The following is an 18,253-nucleotide window of genomic DNA, read 5'->3' on the forward strand; positions in this document are numbered from 1 at the left end:
ATTGTACATTTTCTGTTGACAAATTCCTAATCAATTTGACTAATTTGACAGGCAAAGCTCTTTTAGCCTGGACCTTGGGACACAAACAAAATTCCTGTCCACACAGACACTTTATCTGGAATAACAAGGACATATTATACAAAAACAAATCACTGTTTTATTGGTCATGGTTCAAATTTTGCTTTGAAATGCTGAACTATTTCCTGCAGTAAAATTATTCTGGTCTATACTTGGTGATACCGTGGCAAAAGGCTTATGTGTTCAACATAAATGCTGCACTAGTAGGCAGATAAATTTAAAGAAGTGGCTCATTCTTCAAGCTTTCACATCAAGTGTTGGAAAGATTTAGGCTAAATATAGACTTTGCTTGTGTAATTTTTTATTCGGAGAACACTTTTTCATTTTTTTGTTATTGTGCTTATTGGGGGCAGATATGCAGAGTTTTAGGATGTGAGTATTTCCTACATAGTTAAGTTATTGATCATTCTGGGTAAATTTAACATAAACATATCTAAATGAACTGGCTCCAATGTTTTGCTGTCAATGTCAATAGGCACTTTAATTTAATGTATGAAGAACAAACAAAAACATTCAACATTTTAAATTAATCTGATTTAATTTGAATGTTTTTTTAACTGTTTTATGTCGTCATGACTTTTGTTGTACCTCTTTGTTGTAATTAAAGAAAGTGTATAGTAAGTTAATCTGAATGAGGAAGTCAGAACTGCCACAAATGTCTTTTATACACGACACAGAGTTTAATTTGCAGGATTTAAGTGATTAATGTAATTGATGCATCAAAATTATATATTACTGTTGGTGTTGTTTTTTTCTGTCAAACGTCAAGACACGCCCATAAAAGGCATCCCAGTGCCACCCATAGAAACGTCCCATCCTGTCTTATCACAAATACTGGAAAAAATGGCGACGAGTATACTGCGGTTCCCACTGCGGCTTTCCACCAGAAATACGGGGATAATGAGCCGTAACACCGGCTTGAAAACTGCAAACATATCCAGGACGACTCAAAGCAGGACCGCAGTATCAACAGCGTCGGGGGCAATCTTACCGAAACCGGATAAAGTGAGTTTTGTTCAGCCTTGGTTACCGAGTGAAAACCTACAAGAGATATGACTGACAACGTAGGCGGGACTTAACGCTCAATTGACACCAACTGTGGCCAATAGAAATGCAGAAGACGCGCTGGGTTAGTTAAGTCAGCCAATGAACGTATAGGTACGTAGAGGTACTTTCAGGAAGTAATTACCCCATATTTTGACTAAACGGGAAATCCTTATTAGCCTCTAATTTACCTTTTCTCAGACAATTCAATATCACTGAACATAAAAAGTCCCTCTCATGGTAATGCTCAAGGGCCAAATTGAAAGAAATGTGTTGTCCAAAGCAAGAATTGCTCCACTCATGGCTGGATTTACCTGCCGTGGGGCCCTAGGGCAAAAATGAGCTGATGGGCCCCTATTAACCCCACTTTCCTCCCACTCTCCCTGCAAGTTTTTCTACCTTTCTCTGCTAGAATAGTAATTGCAATTGGATAGACCTACAACCAATCAGAGCAACGAAACATGTATAGAGCAGTACACTAAAATGTGTTTCTGAAAACATTTGAGGTGGGAAATAGGCAATGCAGTAACAGAATCTTAATTCATATTTGATCAGCACTGCCTGGTTTGACAGTTTGATCTGAGTTTTGTCAGCCTGGTGGACGGGTTTATAACACAATATATAGAATTCAAATACTTTGCACTAAAATGTCAAGATTTGGACCTGAATCCATCAATAACACTGCTAAATACCCATATACATTGGTTTTCAGCTGAAAATAGTGGTTTCATGGGTTTAGTTACTCTTCAAAACAGGACCCCAAGTTAGTAATTAGGTAGTAAAACATGACCCACCATAAATTATGGTGGGTACCTTTCCAATAAAAACACGTTGATATGATAATAGATACTCACAGTTCTGAAGATGAAAATTAATTTAAATACAGTACACAACCTTTAGGAAAATGCTTTGCGTAGCCTGCTGCCGACAATTTCAAGTTTGTTACACCCAATGTCTACTAGATCCGGTTGTGTCACAGCTACTGGGGACAATCCGCTCCCATTTTAGGCAATTTCCACCAACCCTGTGAGCAGAGCATCTTTTCTCCGCTCTGCTATTGTAACTTTAGAGCTAAGATTTCTGTATTTAGCTTCTGGAGAAACAGTTGCCCATAATCACAAATCTGGATCAAAATATCGTAGAGCAAACTGACGTGGGGATTAATATTGTTAGTAATCTTAAAAGTTCATGTGTCCCCCCTCCTTGAATAAACTCTTAATTTTCATGTCACTTGACTATTCCTCCTTATGTTTTCCAGACACCGTTTGGTCTTATCCGCATGACAGTAGTTGTGGTGCCTTTCCTGTATGTGGGAACTCTCATCAGCAAGAACTTTGCCGCTCTCTTGGAGGAGCACGACATCTTTGTCCCTGAGGACGACGACGGCGATGACTGAGCTAACTTCAGAAAAGAAATGGTAAGGTCAAAGTATGTTAGCGGCACCTTACTTAACCTGCTTGGACCTTTTTTATGCACAATCTTATTCATGTGTGAAGGGTGTGTCAGCTACATGTCAAAGGGTGTATGTAGTTTGTGGCATGTTTGCAATGATGACAACTGGTAACAGTAGAAAGCTGATTTTTGTTGTTTTGTTTTTTTTATTCACATCCACAGGGTGCTTTGCAATACTGGCTGAAAGCATACCAGCAGGCCCAAGGAAGATGGGGCACGTTGATATCCTAATTCATCCTTTTACATCCACCCATCTTTTTCCTCTCTCCTGTGCTATTTGTTGTTTTCACAAAATTCATAAAAAAAAGAAATCATTATGTGAGGCTATCAAAACTTCACGCCTTCACTCTTGTTTGCATGTTTGTGTCTGTCACTCAATAAACGGAGTCGATTACACGTGGATAAACTCTTGTTTAATCTCAACAGTCTTTGGATGGTGGTTTCCAAGTACACAGTAGTTGCCATAATTCTTATTCTGACTCTTCTAGGTCATATCCAGTCATAACTGCACATAATATTATTGTATTGTTATGTTGTTGTAATACTTTGTAAATCTTTTATATTGGCTTGCTATCTTTTGTTCTTCAGGGTATGTTTTTAACAGTTGTCCTCATTGGTCAGTCTGTCTCGCTCTCTCCTGAAGTGCAGTGTTGGCCAGTCTCAAGTGTTCGTTGAGGCAGCCCATCTCCAACTGGCTACGCCCCTTCATGTCACTCAGCTCTACATAGGTCTCCTTATAACGCTCATAAGCTGCTTCTTTCTCCTAGAGTAAAGGTGGGAACAAATATGGAAGTCAAGCAGGGAGGACTGTTCAAATCAAAGTTGTAAATGCACAACGCATAGGAGTGTGTTACTTTTGATCATTTATATAATGCAATAAGTGAGCTCATAAAACATACCTTGGTAAGAGCCTGCACTTCATTCTGTAGACAGCTGATTTCTTTTTTAAGATACTGCACCTCATTGTCTTTTGCTCTTAGTAACGTCTGAAAGACAAAATGTGAAAGCTTAACCATTACCAGTTTAAAAAGATTAAAAAATGTCACGTTTATATGGTAAGTTACTCCACTACATTTATTTGACAGTTACTGTATCTTTACTTTGCTGATTAAGATTTTGCATACAAAACATATGATCAGCTTATAAAATATACCTACTACCTAACAGTTTACAATGTAGTTAAAATTAGTAAAATGCAACTTACACATTAATGCGTAAGTAACAATAATCCAATAATATATAACAACGTAACAATTAAAGGGACCATTTGTCTGCATAATAAATACTGTTCCTTTCGTAAGTACATTTTACTGATAGTACTTTGAACGCAGGACTAATTTTACACTGGTGTTTTGCTAGTTTTACTCAAGTAAAAGATCTGAATACTTCCTCCACCACTGGTGTGCGATTGCAGGAAGTCTAGCCATAAAACCTTTCACTGCAGCATCAGTGAAGTGAAACATGCAGTGTGATTCAGGCAGTAGATGGCAGTATGTGCTGCACTATAATGTGACCAACCACAGAAGCACAACACAAATGAGGCCACCAGGGGAAAAAAAGGAAAGGGTGACAATGTTGCAACGGGGAGCCATTACTGGGGATACAAGACAAAACAGTGAAAATGCTATGATCAATTTGTTTTATTAAGGCGGGTTCAAACTCCCACAGCAGATATGTCAAATGTTGCTTTGTGCTTCCCTGTGATGACAGTAATGTCAACATTTGTCCTTCATGCCCAAGTTAATATTTCAGGTGCAATAAATGAAACTGGGTTGGGATGCAGCAAGAGGTTAAGATGTTTTAGTATCACCTACTTTCACATGAGTTGAGATTACGTAGGATCTAATTTAGACACAACCATTGAACTTATTACTATCAATACCTCTAATTCTGACGCAGTGCGCTCAGTGTTGCCAAGAGATACCACGTCCGACCTCTGGCCTGTGATGAAATAACGCATGCGGCTGATCTCTTCCGCCAGCTTGGCCTTCAGATCCTGGAAAGAGATTTTTAGCTCAAATTACGGTATAGAGAAATACTGCTACTACTATGCTTATTAATGTTGTAGCTTATTACGTTTCCTTATTGAGCTGACCCCATAAGAACTAAAAAACAACAGTATTTGATGGCAATTTTTTTAACAATCTATAAGGTGGTATGGTATTGCATTAAAACAGAAACATGTATATAAACCTGGTTCTCTCTTCTGAGCTGCTCCAGCTCTCTCTCCTTGCGACCGAGCTCAGTCTCTCGGCCCTTGCTGCTCTGCTCAGTGCGGCTCAGCTCCAGGCACTTCTGAGAGTAGCGCTCTGACAGCACATTTAACTCAGTGTGCAAGACGTCCGCCTGGGGCCTGACACCCACAAACACACGAGTTATGGAGTAAACCATAAAGCACTATCATGCAAGGGTTCATGGTCGAGTAGAACATCTTAAGCCTGCAGCGAGCGCCTGTGAGAAGGAGAACGCTCTCAGTATGATAACAGAGCGACTATAACAAACTTACATGTGGCCTCTGTAAGAAGCATCCACGTGCGCAGCTCCTCCAGCCAACCTCCTGGCCTTCTCCACCTCTCTCTCCAGCTCCTCTCTGTGAGCTGCTCTCAGTGCCTCCATAGCTTTGATGAACAGTTAGTTAATTAGTTATTTAAACTGTCTTTGCCTTCACTGCACAGCATTAAAAACAACACAAGACAGTTAACTGAGAACATCAAGAACATAGCATAAACAAAAAACATGACTTTAAAAGACATAAATACAGTCAATATGTGGTCAAAAAATCATAAAAAATACAGAGAGGGGCTGGTCGGAGGCATATGGAGGTGATGCATCCAGAAAAGTGCATGATTTTGTTGGCTCTTGTCTTTAGCAAGTGAAGTGTGAGAAGGATGGAAAGAAATGATATGGAAAGCTCTGGTCTTTATATTTATTTCATATTTTCACTTGGTTGCATCTGGGGCTTGCCTATAAGTTTACTACCTATATTTTCTAAGCTCTCCAGTTTCACTTTGTTCTGACAAGTTATATGACTATATGACTATATGACCATGTTAAAAAATGGCCATAAATCACAGTTTCTAGATGTTTAAAACCAGATATTTATAACTACCAATAATTACCACAGGGTAGCTGGTGATTGTCAAAGAGTGCAGTTGATATGTGAATTGAAGTGGTAGTAACAGGAAAACAGTGGCACTTAGACAGCTAGAAAATGGAGTGGTATGGGAGATTGTGAGGTAAAAGAATCAGGAATCAAATCCAACGATATGACAATGTAGTGTCTAAGTATGGAAACTATGAAGAATTGTTTGTTATTGTTGGGAATCAATATTTCCATGCTCAGTAATGACCTTCAAGCTCAGACATATACTGTAATTGTTTACATATAATAAAACTGGTTTTCTATAAACACCTTACAGAGAGCATTTGCTAATAAGAAACAAACCCTTAGCTGTCCCTTCTGAGCTACCGTTGCTTGATACTACTGCTTTACCTTTAGCAGCTGCCTGGCTCTCCTCCTGCAGCATCCTGCCTCTCTGTTCCTCCAGCTCTCTGATCTCCCTCGCGTGTTTCTCCTGCAGCTCCTGCAGTGCTTTCCGATGGGCTACTTCCATGGCTTCTAGTCTGGCCCTACAGGGGGCCCCGGGGCCACACGGGCTGTCCGCCTCCATCCCCATGGCTGCACGCTCCCTTTTAATGCTTTCCACTTGCTTTCGAAGAGAGAGCGCCTGGGAGATGGATTTGCAGAGGATGTATGGGGGAGGAAAGGGAGGAGGGAAAGGATTCAGATGTACATCACTTCTGGATACTAACATAATTTAATGTCTTACTAGTGTTTCTAAATAGGGTCCAAGTGTGCGCACATCCAGGCAGAATTATTCAGGTGCAGCACAAAAAATATATATTACTGCAGGGCGCAAAAGAGAAAGGTCTGCTTGGAGCCTAACAGTGTACAGACCTTTCTCCTTTCTGTCTCACTAGTGTTTCTTCTCACTTTTTTTAATGGAGTGACCGTAAGTTCTTTCTTACCTCCTTTTGAAGAGCTTCAGCTGTGTTTGTATGAATGGTTTGGGCTCCATTTATGGATGGAAGAGTCCCCTTTGAGCTCGATATATCAGTTTGTGAACCAGTGACAGGCTGTTCACCCTCTTCAGGGCTCGATTGATCCATCTGGGAGTAATCGAGAGACTGTGATGCCTGCGGGGTGCTTGATTGATAAGCCTGGGCTCCAATGAGAGACTGCGCGCTCATGTCGCTAAATGACAGCGTCTCAAATTCTGCCCACTTCATGTTGACCTCTGAGTCCATGGTCTCAATAACAGGCACAGGTACACTCCCCCTTTTCAGCTCCATGGAGTCCCACCTGCTGCCCATCTCACTGAAGGGGACCCCCTCCTCAAACCACTTGTTCCTCTCCTCCAATCGCTTCACTTGCTCGCGGTCCAAGCCCTCCCCTTCCTCTCTCTGACTGGCTGGAGATAAGTCCAGATCCCCGTTCACAGTTTGGTGGTAGTGGTCGGCCTGTTGGGAGTTTGCAGCTGTGGTGGTGGAGGTGGAAGTGGTAGGTTCAAAGCCGGAGTCCTTGCAGGTGAACCGAGCAGGGGGTTGGCATGACAACGGTCTCCGGGAAAGGGGGTTCTCTTTCTCGCTGCCGGTGTCTGATTGGCTGAGGTCAGAATGAGGGAAAGACAGGAGGGTAGTGTTACACATCAGAAGAAATATGATAGAGGGGGTCACTACAGACAGACCACCCAATCACACCGTCTGCATTTCTTCACAGTGTTCAGGAATTTTCAGGTCAGTGGCGCACGCCTTGTCTGAATTAGACTGAGGATATTTTGCTGGAATAACATGATAAACATCAAGTTCTCACCATGAAGTATGTCCTGTTTTGTAATCGGTACATTACTAATTATGATTAATTAGTAATGTATTATGACAGATCAAACGATGACAGATTCTGTCAGCCAAAGTAACAGTTTTATTAATTATTTTACTTGTGATTAAAAGAATAGCAGCTAAAATTACCTTAAAGTGAGATTATTTAGTCAAGTGCTGTTTCCAAGGTCAAGAATGAACTTTCACCTCAATAATTTTAATTTAATTTATGATTTATTTGGCTTCATTCCCTCTTTCACAGACATGTATTATATTGGTTTTATTCTAGAAGCCAGAAGACTGAACATACTCTGTGTATACACTGATAAATTGTCTTGCGTTTTTAGAAATAATGTGTCTTTGTAGTGTTGGACAATGTTGGTCAGTTATGGATTGGCCGCTGCCTTTAACATTTTTAAGTTTACTTTGAATTTATTGTATCTTTTTATTAATATGTTTGGTGTTTTTACATTGCTTTGTGTGTGATATATTTTCTACATATTTTGATATATTTTCTATATGTTTGTAAACCAGCTTCAAATTGCCCCCCAAGGGACAAATAAAGTATTTTTTAATTAAACTGAAATAAAATAAAATATAGTACAGTACTGGGATGTAGGCCATGCCATCAAGTTAGGTCATATTATAAGCTCAGCTTCATTGAGATGTTGTTTTCAATTCCTGATTGTAGTATACAGTAGTCTCTCAGTAAAGTACATTTCATGCCACTTTATACTTCTACTCTACTACAATACAGACGGAATATTGTACTTTTTACTCCACTACATTCATTTGACAGCTTTAGTTGCAAGTTTCTTTACAAATTAAGATTTTCCATATAAAACATATAATGCATTGTTATGAAACTACCCAACAGTACATACAATTCTTAAAATTAGCTCCGACTCGACCAACTACAACAGTAAAATGCTGCTTACATATTAAGGCATCAGCAATAATAACCTAATAATTTAATATATAATAATATAACACAATGGCAAGTTATCTGAATTGAGTACTTGTAATAATTTGTATATTTTAGGTATATTTTGCTAATAATTCTTATGTACTTTTACTTTAGTAATATTTTTTATGTAGACTTTTAATGGTGTATTTTTACAGTGTGGTATTGCTACTTTCACTAAAGTGAAGGCTCTGAATACTTCCTCCACCACTGTGTCCCAGTATAAAGTCAGACTCACTGCGTGTTGTTCTGGATCGCCTGCTTTAGTAACTTCACCCAGTTTCGCCGTATTCTGGAGGTCATAGCAGAGAGAGTGAACACTGCTCTCTTTGTCTGGAGGAGATCAAAAGACAGAGCAAAGACACACACACACACACACACACACACACACACACGAACACACAGTTAAACAGGAAGCAGCATGTAATCGATGTGGATATCAGGGGAGGTGTGGGGGGTGTCTGAAGGTCTGATGGTGTACTGTACAACACAATGAGCAAAACACAAGTATAGTAAATACATACTTGTATTTGGAGTCCATAATTCTTCTCTACATCACAGTCTGACACATTCACACAGGATGTCAGGTCGATCTCTCCGTCCAGATCATCTGACTGCAGCACAACAAGAAGAGCTTAAATTTAGTCAGGTCAAATACGTCTGTAACACAAACACCAAAGAAGAATGAATGATATTGGACATGTAGTCGTGGCAAAACCTGCAAAAAAACTGCTGTAAGTTAAATGTTCTTACAAATCAGGAATTACTTTTATGTCACATATCAGGTCCTACCTCCTCAGCCTCTGAGTCTCTGTAGTACCTCAGCGAAGTATCACCCAGAACAAACCACTGTTTCCTCCACTGAGCAAAACATAGTAAACATGGACAACATTAAATTAATTTGTTGTGTAAGTGTATCTACTAAGATTTTCATTACTATAGTATGTGGACTTCTTTATAGATAGTTTAGGGTCGAGTCTCGTTCTTGAGATTGTGGTTACAAAAGGAATTAAAATAGAAAATGACAAGAAAAACAATTTCAGAAACCATTTACCATTTACCTTGCCATGTTCATTCAGTCTGGACATCCACCCCTTCAAGTAACACCACCTGCAATTAAAGTATTAAGAGCAAGCTCTTTGAGAACATTCTGTAGTGGTTTTACGTCTCACATTTGATTGTGAAACTAGAGGAAACGGAAACTGTCAGAAGCAGACGAACGTGTCTTTGTGAGATAACTACGTCTGAAGCAGGCGAGATATTAAAGCATGACAAATGGGAAATATTCTCCAGAATGGGAACGTAAAAAAAAAGGGAAGAGGTGTAGTTTTTGCAAACTGCGTCATTGTTAAAAAGTGGGAAATAGGATGAGAAAGAGGAACTGATGCAACATTATTAGACTGACATGAAAGCAAGCAGGTGCTATTAATGTGCATGTTAGCACAAAATCACATAAAAGACTTACCATGCATGCATCATATTGTCCAGTATATATTATGAGGAGGAGAGAAAGAAAGAGACATTAAGAGAGAGAAGAAAATGCATGATGTGAAGTGAAATGAGGAAGTCACAAATGTGAGATCACACGTAGCTCTTCTTAATATTTCAGGGTTTCTGAATTACTGCAAACTGTTGCATGTTTGCATGTGATTCACAGCATTGAAATAACTACATTTTGAATCCATCCCTGTGTTTGTTGACATCGGCAGTTTAAGCCATGACACTGCAGCATTGAAACTGTGGGATGCATTGGCTTGAACCATCCTAGAATCTATTAATAAAGATGATAAATCATATGAACATGCTGCCCTAAAACATAGAGTGCTAACTAATGGCTTTTTCCTGCAAGGTGCTTATATGAGAGGCCTGAGGAGCTGAAATAAATATCAGGAAGCTACTGAAGAATGAATGTATGAATGACCCATTTTCCTTCAAACACTCATGTGATTTATACAGATGCAGAAAGTCATGGGACCATGCTCACCTGTGTCTGCGGGCGTTCAGGAGGAGCTTGCTCCTTCACCATTGAAGATCTGTGTTTTCCACTTTGATTATCTGAACTCTTTGATAGAATAAACAGACATGATCACAACCACTGTTGTTTTCAACATGGATTTTGTTGTGAATGTGTCTGCAGTTATTGCATCATACTTGTGTATGAAGAGATGCGGTTGACTGTCTTCGAGATGATCGTCCGTTCTCAGAGTCCCGACATTTCTCTCGTCTGTCTCTGCCCCTCTCTCTGCCTCTCCCCCTCTCGTCTGACTCTAGCCTTGAACTGTAGATGTCTATTTCATCTTGATACCTTCAGAGACAAATTAAAGTGTAGAGAAAGTGAATAGAGGAAACGTGTTTAAATCTTTGACAAACACACTATAGGCACAATTTACATCTGTTTCTGTCTTACTGAACTTTCACATACCTCTGCAAAGACATGAAGAGCACTCCTATTTTCTTTGGCCATAACTAAGTAACTAAGTAATTACTTATGGTCAGATCAAAAGAGACACCAAAGTATTTTCTACTTACTACACTACTTTTTATGTAATCTTCCAGCCGTCAAAGGAACAGTTTAAAGAAACACAGACACTGGGAATGCAGAATAGATGCACGGCCGTGGGAATTCTGCTAGTGAATAGATGCTATAACATGATACCATACAGTACCATCTATGGTACCACCAACCTGTAAGTCCTAAGTTTCTTGTCCCTGCATGGGCTGGGACTCTGGTTCCTCCTCCTCAGCCCTGGTACCTCTTCCTCTGACTCCAGCTGGATCTTTGGAATATCAGCCAGGACAATGTAGTCGTCCATGGTCATCCCCACCTCAGATTCAAAGAGAGTTTTCAGCATTTTACATGAATTGTGGCATGGAGAGTTGTCTCTGACACAAAACATAACAAGACTAAGAGTCTACAGCCATGCTAGCAAATCTGTGAGGCAGTACTTAGGCACAGTGGTGGTGTGAGCTAAATGCTAACGTTAGCATACTTACATGTTCACAACTTAGACTGCATGGTTCACATTGACAATGCTAACATGCTGATGTTTAGCAGGTTTAATGTTTACTATGTTCACCAATTTATTTTAGCGTGTTAACATGCTGACATTTGCTAATTAGCACTAAACACAAAGTACAGCTGAGGCTGATGGGAATGTCATTAGTTTTGTAGTTATTTTGCCACAAACCAAAATATTGGACAAATTAACATTTGACCTGTTGATGGTGCTAGATGAAAAGTCAGAGGAAAAGAAGAGGATCACCAAAGTTATTGCAATTTATCCTCATTGTGGAAACATTTCACTCTGAGCCAGAAATGTGAACCTCATGGTGGCGCTAGAGGAAAAGTCAAGGGCTCACCAAAGACAATGAAGGTGTGTACAAAATCTCATGGTAATCCATCCAATAGTTGTTTAGATATTTCAGTCTGGACCAAAGTAGTTGACGAGTGACAGACAGACCGGCATTGCCCTGCACAGAGTCTAGCTTGGCTAAAAACAAGTAATATCTGCTATACATAATATCTGTTGTACATACCTCCTCCACTTCTACTGCAGCCTTCTTGGGTTCAGAGATCAGTAAGGCCTCCATGCCTCGCCTCATGTTGCTCCTGCTTCTGTCACCACTGACCTTGTTATTCCCCTCATTGGCCTTATCAGTTTCTGTGATTGCAACATGTGACAGTGATCCACCAAGCACCTGAGAGTTTGCACCTCGCCTTGATGTGGAGGAACCACGAGAGGGTGGGAGGCTGAGTAAAGAGTGTGAGGACCCCTGCCAGGAGCCTTGAGAAAGACTCAGTCTGCTATCTCTGGAGTAGGGCTCCCTTTGTGGGGTGTGACTGTGTGTACTGTAGACGTTTCTGGGCGGTGATACTTCACGGCTGTTGCGAGTGCAAGTGTTGGCCGAACTGTTGACAACTGTTCTGGTTCGAGGAGATGCTTGAGATCCCTTGTATGAGTTTTGCTGGACGGCCGAGGATCCACGGCGGGAGATAGACTCCAGATTCCTGTAGAGTTTCTCAGAGTCTAAACTGTGTTTGTTTGAAGCTTGTGATGGACTCTTTGACTCTCGGCTGCATCTCTTCTGTGCATCATATTCACAGTTCTGTAAATGGAAAGCATCTGTGTGCCTGTGAGAAGGGGTAGCCCTAGAGGGTGAGGTGGTCCGAGAGGCAATGGACCCCCTCCTGCGGGATGGACTGGACCTGCCGGATGTGTGCAGAGAAGGACCGTGTGATGGAAGCTGAGAGGAGCCATGAGATGAGGCGTGAGACCGAGCCTGACTCCTGGAGAGGGAGCTCCTTCGCTGGGTTCCCACAGGATATTCACTTAACTTGTAGCGATCTGGGCTCACAGAGCTGTGACGTGTTGGTGAATTCCTCTGTGAATCAGTTCCCCGTCTAAAGTTGGAGTGATACGTGTACCTCTCAGGGGATTCACTTCTCCAAGCTTCCTGCATATACGTCTCTGGGTTCCTCCTCTGGGAGGGCACGCCGAGGCTGACGTTCCTGTAGGGAACGCATGCTTTGGGCTCAGGAACATAGTTGCTTGGAAGAGGATGCCCCCTCTCGTAGTAACGATACCGCCGTTTATTAACTTCGTCCATCTGCCGCTCACCATCACCTCTTCTGTCTGGAGAGAAGTAGCCACTCTCTTGTTCCCTGTCTCCTCTGGACTCTGAAAATCACACAAGCCTGAGGTCATTGCCTGAATATGTAGCCTGTCAGGGAGTATGAGCATAAGTCAAAGTCATGACCAAGTTTGTCTTCGGTACATTTAAGGAAGCTACAAATTTTTAAATTTGAAGCTTTAAGATGCAGTGTATATCTGTGACTATACCTGATGCCCGGCGGGACCTGTCCCTGCCCCTCCTCTCATCCATCCAGGAGCTTTCAGTGCCACGGTTGGGAGAAGGATCCAACCGGGTCATATCTCTTTGAGCCACACAGTGCGTCTCTGAGCTGAGGGATCTGCTCCTCTCTGGACAGTCGCAATGATTTGGAAAGCTGGAGGAGGGTAGTACAACATGATCACATATATGTAGACGAGGAATCTGGTGCAAACATTGAGTTGTCAGTTGTAAAATGTATACTGCACAGTCACTTGGCTTGGTCACCAGGGAGAAGCCTACAAATGCTATAAGGAGTTATTTCGCAACCCATTTTAACATTTTATTTTTTTATCCATCAGAGAGAATGATTAACTAGTGGACAATCCCCCCTCGCTTTCAACCCTCCCGTGAGGTCTACTGACATCGCACATGGCCTGCAGAGAAACACACACAGAAACAGTCTCCTGTTGTGCCGTTGTTTTGTAAAAGCTTGTAAGTGCACCTGTTGGTGTCATTGGTTTCGATCATTTTGATAGGTGATGTCATTAACAACAAGCCTTCTCCACATGCGGCTCACCTGCTGCTGTGAAAACGAAATAGTGGGTGAAAAAATCCAAACGCGTGTTTTTTGGGTGACTTTATAAAACATAGTGCTGACGTAGAAAGTCAACAGAGCAGACACATACAGGGAGAGAGAAACAAAAAGAGGCAGGCGGGGAAAGCCTGTGTTTGTGCAGTAAGAGACAGGGGTGTAGGTGTGTGAGTGTGTGTGGGGGGGAAAGAGAACTGAAGGGAAGAGCAAAGTGAGCAGATTAAAGCAGTTTGTGAGTCAACACTAAAATAAGGTGGACAATTAAGTAGAATTAAAATGGTGAAATAAGAACTAACCTACTAGAAATAGGGTAATGTATTCTTTCAAATATTATATGTAATATTTTTTCAATAGAAAAATATACCGTATATCGTCAAGAATATCATTATCGCAGAAATGTCCTGAAATATCTTGATATTATTCTATGGCCATATCACCCACCTTAGTCGTAAGTGAAAGTAAAATCACGGGCACCGCTTCTTTAGCGCAACTCGGTCTGCTTTAATGCCTCAACAGTTGCACAACAAAACTGACAGCAAACATAATATGTCACTTCACTGTCTTCTCACTTACAGCATATCACTCCGCCAACATAAACATAACACTGCAGGCAGTAGTGTTACATAGTTCCCATCCAAAGACAAAAATTAGGGTATTTTGAACTATGCAATAACATAGTCACCATTCCTTCAAGTATGTCTGTCATCACAATAAACGTCATTAGAGAAGTTAATCTACATAATAAATCTCCACAAAAATAAATCTCATCTTATAATAGGATGCAATGATGAAAATATGTTTTTATTTTATAGCAGCACAAGGCAATATTATCTGTACAAATAGACCCAATCTGATTATCCTTAATCAAAAGTAGGGCTGCAACAAAAAAAGAGCACAGTTGAGATCCATTAGATTTGCCCTGTTTGCCCAAATGAAATTTCCAACTGAAACAAACTCATGTGAATGCCAGTGAGAGGGCAGTCCATCGAGAGAAAGCTGTACTTACTAACATTAGATAGCGCCTCTGTAATCCTTTGATATACAACACAAACCAGCTTTATTGGTAGACATGAGCAGAATGTGTGCAGCTGGCAGACAACAAATTACATGATTTCTATTGAAGAGTATTGAAGAGAGAAACATTCAAACCTCTGCTTCTTCCTGCTACTGGATTTAGGTGTGCCAAAATGTGAATTTGCCTGTAATACGAGCTCCTTGCTGATTAATGTACTGTAACATGATATGAGCATGATTTGAATGAGAACAGCAAAATGACATACATACAACAGAAAACAACTTAAAGCAGTATTAACTGATTTTTTTGGCCACTCGAGGGCTGTGGAACAAGCTCCTGCCACATCACCTTATAAAGTTGATATGGTAAACTTGTTAGCAAACAGTTGCTTATTTACACATCCAGCAGACACAGCGCAACATTAGCATTCATTTGGAGTAGAGGCTGACATTTGTTTCAGGAATCCTGTGGGTCCGGATTGGGATGGGACAGGAGTATTTTGTGGGTGTGGGATGTCACCCTTTAATTTGGAGTTGAGTTTCTGGCCTCCTCGTGGATGTAAGTCTAATATTTACTCTCTTTTTAGCTCTGTGTTTGGTCTCCACCAACTCCTGAGGGAAATATCTGGCTGCTAAATGCCCTTTGTCTGTTTGGTGCTGGGAAAGTAACATACTGTGGGTTTATCAGAGCTTTTTCGCTGAAAACAGCTGCCTGCTCTGGTTGAAAACAAAACTATGAGAGCGGTAAAGTTGTAGGCCGTGAACAAAATGAAAAAGACGCTAAAATGCTCTGTAGAGCTGTGGGAACTGCAGAGTTGGGTAATAATTCTAATGTATGTGGGTTCGTCACTATGAGTGTCATCATTTTATCCACAGTTAATATAAAAATATTTATTAGTGCAGATCTAAGCTTAATTTTTATGTAATCAAACTAAGTTAGATCCTTGAAAGCTAATGTTAAGTAGCTCATTCAATGATATTCAGAGACAAACCCCACAGGCTTATGTGTCTTTCTGTGTGAGAGTGTGCTGTTTCACGGTATTTATGTGCTCACTGTTCTTGGTAAAAAAAAGTGGTTTCTAAAATCAGGATACAGGATACAGTCACCTGGATTGTATGTCAGTGTCACAGATATTAAGTTCCCACTCAGGGCTCAGACTGTGGACCAGACTCCACTCGTAGGTCCAAACACCACTGACGTCATCACTACTGGCACTTGTGGTCACCTCAGACAGGGCGCGATTATCATCATCCACATCCTAGTTTGTGGAGCACAGAAACACATTTTTAAGCATTTGGGGAAAGTAAAACTGGTATGTTGACTCTTTAAAACAAAAGAATGATTAAAATTACATCAAATTTTAAGAGACAAAAATGTCAAGTTGTCATGGAGGCAATTGTGGAATCATTTAACTTGACTGTTTCTGGAAATTGGGTATTTGTTTTGATATTTCCTCCTGTTTTCAAAAGAACACAGTTATCACATTTGATCATGTTTTATAATAATGCACCGAAAGAGTTCACTTACATTATGACCCTGACAAAAGCTTAACACAGCAACTACCTGATGGCTTTTATCCCATACATTTTAAAGAACAAACACAAAGCAACAGAAACTTACCCTGCAGACACGAATATATAGCTAACTAACATCCCAACTCTAAACATTAAGACATATTTCACTTACTGTGACTGCTCGTTGTCCTTCAGACAAATCTGCTGTCAAGGCTTTCAGCAGCACTCCTCCTTCTCTCCATTCGTCCTAGCTAAGCCAATACTTTTAGACTGCACAGGACGTAACTTAAGCTAGTCTCTGGTCGTGCTCATCATTATTTCATTGCTCTAGTGCTTTTGCATTACCAGAACCGCCCACTCAACTTCTTTCTCAGCTTTATCTTGATCCCTCCTTCGGTTCTACGTCTCATTAACAGACAGAGGACAAAAGTTTTGCTCGGTTTTGCTCTTGATCTCTTGACTGGATGCAGGTTTAAAGAATGTAAAGTCTTTTGCTTTCATCTCAAAATAAAGTCTACATTACAGTAATAACTTTGATATAAAAATTAACTTTCTTGACTTTATTACACTGCATATTTTAACTTAAGTGGGCCAGTGTTGTGTGAGGGGACAAGTTTGCATGTGTCATATGGGCATATCAGATTACAACCCATTCCCCAGGGATTGTAATGAGATTTCATTAATTAATGATACAGAATCAAATGCCACCTTGTTGTATTATCCTTCTCCTCCACAGCAGTTTCACCTGGTGATTGTGTTATAGGTTGACATCATCACCTCACCTGTGGAACAGTTTAATCACACCTGTATCACCACTGAAGAACGTGACCCTGTTATTCGTAATCGCAATAGATTTTGACCTCATTGTGTAAACTTGATGCACCTGTATTCATAAATGTTATAACTATGTGTAACTATGATCACTGGTCATATAAACTTGGTTTCATACTGATGTTACTTTTTCCCCAATATTTGTTCGTGCTTTTAAGTCCTGCTGAGCTAACTTTGTGTAGTCCGTGTTAGCCTTATCACTGCTACTAGCTGTCCTTTCTGCCTGTACTGGAGTATGTGTCATGTCATGTCTATCAATGGTGGCATGTGGGAAAAAAAAAGTTTTGGAAAAGCAAGAATGAGTGTGGCACAAACACCTCTAAAAACTATTTTTACTGGTTTCTAGCAACTTGCTTTATTTTTAAATACTGAAAATGTCCACATATAAGCATCATGACATTAGCTATGAGTTTTCTACCCCCCTGCTGCACGCGCATCCTTGAGTGTCTATAAATACCAATAACCCATAGCAACTGTAATAATAATAATAAATAGTTTTGGCGAATAACTTTTTTTTTTACTCCTTAATTGTTTTTAGAGCATTCTTATGTGTAATTCATAGAAGTTTGATAAACACAGGCCCAGATTATTTCACAGAACTATTGACTGATTCAGTTTCATACCCACTCTCGCGAGCCGTCCTGCTGTGCAGCAGCAGCAGTAGGCCTAGTGTTGCTGCTCAGGTGCATGTGATCCGGCCTCAGGCAGGAGCTGCACCGGGAGGGGTCAAAGGTGTTGGGCTGGAACTGACGGCAGTAGTAGTCCTCAGCAGGTGGAGCCATGTCGGTCCTTAATCTGCCCTGTCATCTATGGTGTTTGGCTGGGTTGTCTCAGGGCACCTTAGTACTAAAATAGCCTTGATTTATTTATTATCAATAGAAGTGGTGTGGTCTTATTTCCCAGGAGGCCCTTGGTGGGCGGTAGACACAGCTCATTAGCATAATATGATTAACAACTATCATCAAAACAATTTAGTTCTTATTAGTTATAATTAGGCAGGCTCTAAGATTAATGCTTAATTCCTTAGATGTCTATTTGAATTGCAGTTAAGC

The 18,253-nt window shown here is 40.6% G+C and overlaps 2 protein-coding genes across 2 annotated transcripts; one reads left to right on the forward strand and one right to left on the reverse strand.

The window, feature by feature from the left end:
• The first annotated feature begins 888 nt into the window (after positions 1-888).
• On the forward strand, positions 889-2,970 carry smdt1b (single-pass membrane protein with aspartate-rich tail 1b). The gene is made up of 3 exons (XM_044189103.1): positions 889-1,083; positions 2,381-2,539; positions 2,737-2,970. The coding sequence occupies exons 1-2, from the start codon at positions 922-924 to the stop codon at positions 2,516-2,518; spliced, it is 300 nt and encodes a 99-aa protein (XP_044045038.1). The 5' UTR covers positions 889-921; the 3' UTR covers positions 2,519-2,539; positions 2,737-2,970.
• LOC122872942 (myosin phosphatase Rho-interacting protein-like) lies at positions 2,966-17,998 on the reverse strand. The gene is made up of 18 exons (XM_044189098.1): positions 17,825-17,998; positions 15,963-16,114; positions 13,258-13,424; positions 11,954-13,095; positions 11,102-11,241; positions 10,568-10,721; positions 10,401-10,478; positions 9,478-9,510; positions 9,209-9,277; positions 8,941-9,030; positions 8,655-8,749; positions 6,604-7,240; positions 6,068-6,302; positions 5,081-5,192; positions 4,768-4,927; positions 4,457-4,570; positions 3,474-3,560; positions 2,966-3,337 (listed from the first exon to the last, which is right to left on the reverse strand). The coding sequence occupies exons 1-18, from the start codon at positions 17,981-17,983 to the stop codon at positions 3,185-3,187; spliced, it is 3,777 nt and encodes a 1,258-aa protein (XP_044045033.1). The 5' UTR covers positions 17,984-17,998; the 3' UTR covers positions 2,966-3,184.
• Between the last annotated feature and the right edge of the window lie 255 nt (positions 17,999-18,253).

Source organism: Siniperca chuatsi, linkage group LG3, assembly GCF_020085105.1.
Source record: "Siniperca chuatsi isolate FFG_IHB_CAS linkage group LG3, ASM2008510v1, whole genome shotgun sequence".
NCBI lineage: Eukaryota > Metazoa > Chordata > Actinopteri > Centrarchiformes > Sinipercidae > Siniperca > Siniperca chuatsi.